General features: G+C 43.2%; 1 protein-coding gene across 1 annotated transcript in view; it reads right to left on the reverse strand.

Annotated features, from left to right (window-relative positions):
- Positions 1 to 352: 352 nt before the first annotated feature.
- LOC101658802 (olfactory receptor 5K1-like) overlaps positions 353 to 3,151 on the reverse strand; it is a 9,226-nt gene continuing 6,427 nt past the window's right edge. Inside the window, exon 2 of the mRNA XM_004706515.2 lies at positions 353 to 564. Coding sequence (XP_004706572.2) covers positions 353 to 564 — 212 coding nt within the window. The remainder of the gene's footprint in view (positions 565 to 3,151) is intronic.

The raw sequence follows: 3,151 nt of genomic DNA on the forward strand, positions 1-3,151 counted from the left end.
AGGAAATCTTATTAACAACTATGATAGGCAAATATAACAATATTGCTTGCTAAAGTAAAGCGAAATTGAAGCATTTGCGGAGGAAGATCAAGAATTGAAGCTTTCAGTATGGATTTTGACTCAATATAAAGAAAATAAAAGTTCTCACTGGACCCACATCATGATAAATGAAGAACAGTTTGAAGTTGTCATGTCTCCCATGAACCCAGCCGCCGCTCTAGCCATGAGAAGCCCAGCAAGCATTGAGGTGTTAAAACAAGTGGAGGCTGCCAGTGCCATCCTAGCCCATGCAGAGGCCCCACAGGTCATGCTGAAATACACTGTCCCCGACTACACTAGGCCTCTGGAGTTTTCACTTTGCTTTCACAGAGGCAAGGGCTGCAGCCAAAAGGTGGCAACCCCCACGTGGAAAGTGCTGCCAAACTGCTGTGGTTGGTGTGGCCTTGGACTTCCATAGCCAGCCCCCACCGTCCTGGGCCTGCCCTCCACACTTGGCTGAGTGTACAGTGGCATTTATGAAACTGGGCTTCGATGTGGAAGAGCTGCGCAGAAACAACGCCCACAGCATAAAAGCCATCAGGGGATTTGGCCTGGCCACTAGCCTCGCTTTGCAGTCCTGGGGTCTGACCAACGGGATGATGGAGGAAAAGGACAGACCCGAGGATCTGCCAAGACAGAACGTGGACGGGGAGGAGGACGAGGACAAGGACGACGACCCTGACTGCCACCAAGAGGTTGTTAACCATGAAGAAGCTGAAGAGAAGAGCCCAGCCGTGTATCCTGCAGGGGGGGCACTGGACACAGAGCCTCCAGCCAGGGGACAGGTTGGTGACTGAGCAGCACAAAGACTCAGCTCAGATAAGGGGAAGATGACGACTATGACTTCAGCACGGACTACATGTGACGTAGCTATGTCGTGTCCTTTGTCCTCTCTAGGCGGTTTCTCTTCGCCAAACACTTGACCCTGTAGCCGTGCATTGGTGTGCCATAGCTGTAAATGCTGTAAGTATGTACTATGTGATACGTCATTAAAAATGGATTCTAAAGCTAAAAAAAAAAGTTTGAAGATGTCAGTATTTTATTTTGCTTGAATCTACAATCAATGCTCATAGAAGCAGTAATTCCTTCTATGGAAGACCTCTTAAAATGTTGAAAAACATCATGGAATGCCAGTTTAATCGAACAAAGTGTTCTTGAACTGAGGGAGTACTTGAGTGGAGGAGCAATATACATTCCATGATGCTCACCTTCCCAACACGATTGCTGAAAACAAATGGGTGCATTAGCAAATATTGTGAAGAATGTTGATCATGTCCGGCTATCAAAAGATATAGCATCTGCGGTCTTAAAGGCTTTAAGGTAAACAAAAGGCCAGTTAGCTCAGAAACAACAAAGCCCACATGGAAGACGCACACCAGCCTGTGTGATCACGGGGTGTTGAAGGGATGAGGTATCAGGCATCAAAGAACAAAAAATCATATCATTGTGAAAGAGGGGAGTGATCTGTAGGAAACTGAACATCCCTTACAGAAGGGTTGCGGAGAGGAAACAAGCCAGTCAGGGTGCAAGGTAGCAATGATGAAGCATAAAACTTTCATCTGGTTCCTTAATGTTTCCTCCCCACTCCACTATCATGATCCCAATTCTACCTTACAAATCTGGCTAGACCAGAGGATGTACACTGGTACAGAGAGGAAATGAAACTCAGGGAATCCAGGATGGATGATCCCTTCAGGACCAGTGGTGAGAGTGGCAATGCCGGTAGGATGGAGGGAGGGTGGGGTGGAAGTGGGGAACCAATTATACGGATCTACATATAACCTCCTCCCTGGGGGAAGGACAACAGAAAAGTTGGTGAAGGTAGACTTCAGACAGTGGAAGATATGACAAAATAATAATTTATAAATTATCAAGGGTTCATGAGAGAGGGGGGAGCAGGGAGGGAGGGGAAAAATGAGGAGCTCATGCCACGGGCTTAAGTGGAGAGCAGATGATTATAGAATTATGAGAGTAACGAATATACAAATGTGCTTTATACAATTGATGTATGTATGGATTTTGATAAGAGTTGTATGAGGCGCCAATAGAATGATTTGAAAAAAATGTTGAAAAGCAAGGATGTTACTTTGAAGATTAAGGTACCCTTGACCAAGCCATGGTATTTTCAATTGCCTTACAGGCATGTAAAAATTAAACATTGAATAAAGAAGATTGAAGAAGAATTGATGCATTTGAATTGTGGTGCTGGAGAAGATATTGAAAGTGCCATAGACTGCAAAAAGACAAACTGATCTTTTTAGAAAGAAGTAAGGTCAAAGTGCTCCTTGGCATCAAGGATGACAAGACTTTGTCTTGCATATTTTGGACATGTTGTCAGCAGAGACGAGTTCCTGGAGAAGAACATCATGATTGGTAAAGTGGAGGGCCAGAGAAAAAGGGGAAGGTCCTCAGGGAGATGGATTTACACAGTGGCCGCAATAGACTCAAGCATAGAAACAATTGTGAGCATGGTGCATGGCCAGACAGTGCTTTATTCTGCTGTGTGTAAGGTCGCTAGAGGTCAGATGTGACTCAGTGGCACCTAACTACAACTAATCTAGATACAACAATATTCATCATATAATACAACTTCTCTGATCACTTGCTCAGCATGCTGATAAAATATATTGATGAGCGCGTACTCCGGTAAAGAGTTACAGTCTCAGAAACCCACAGGAGATCCCTGTTAGTCAGTATTGACTTGATTGCAGTGAATTTGAGATGTATGCATGTAGATTTTCTGGTCCTTAAAGATATTGCTGTAAGATTTCATCTACAACATAGGAAAAGTGTCACTTCTCTTTTGTGTACCTGTAAGCGTAATCCTTGTTCTTGTTCAAGTTGTGCAGATTTCTCCTACATTAAAAATTGCCTTCCTCATCTGTAAGCATGAGATATTCTCTAGAAATATTTCTTCCTATTTCCTTGCTGTTAACCATCAAAGAACATTGCTTCTTGTATGCATACATATTTTTTGTCTTTTCATAAAAAAAGAGGTTATCCAATACTTGCGATTTTTTTTAAATCAATTTATTGGGGCTCATACAATTCATCACAATACATAGATCAATTGTGTAAAGCACATCTATACATTTGTTGCCCTCATCATTCC

This window comes from Echinops telfairi, unplaced genomic scaffold (assembly GCF_000313985.2).
Source record: "Echinops telfairi isolate 266 unplaced genomic scaffold, ASM31398v2 ScPeMD7_6;HRSCAF=24_1, whole genome shotgun sequence".
In the NCBI taxonomy this organism is placed as follows: Eukaryota; Metazoa; Chordata; class Mammalia; order Afrosoricida; family Tenrecidae; genus Echinops; species Echinops telfairi.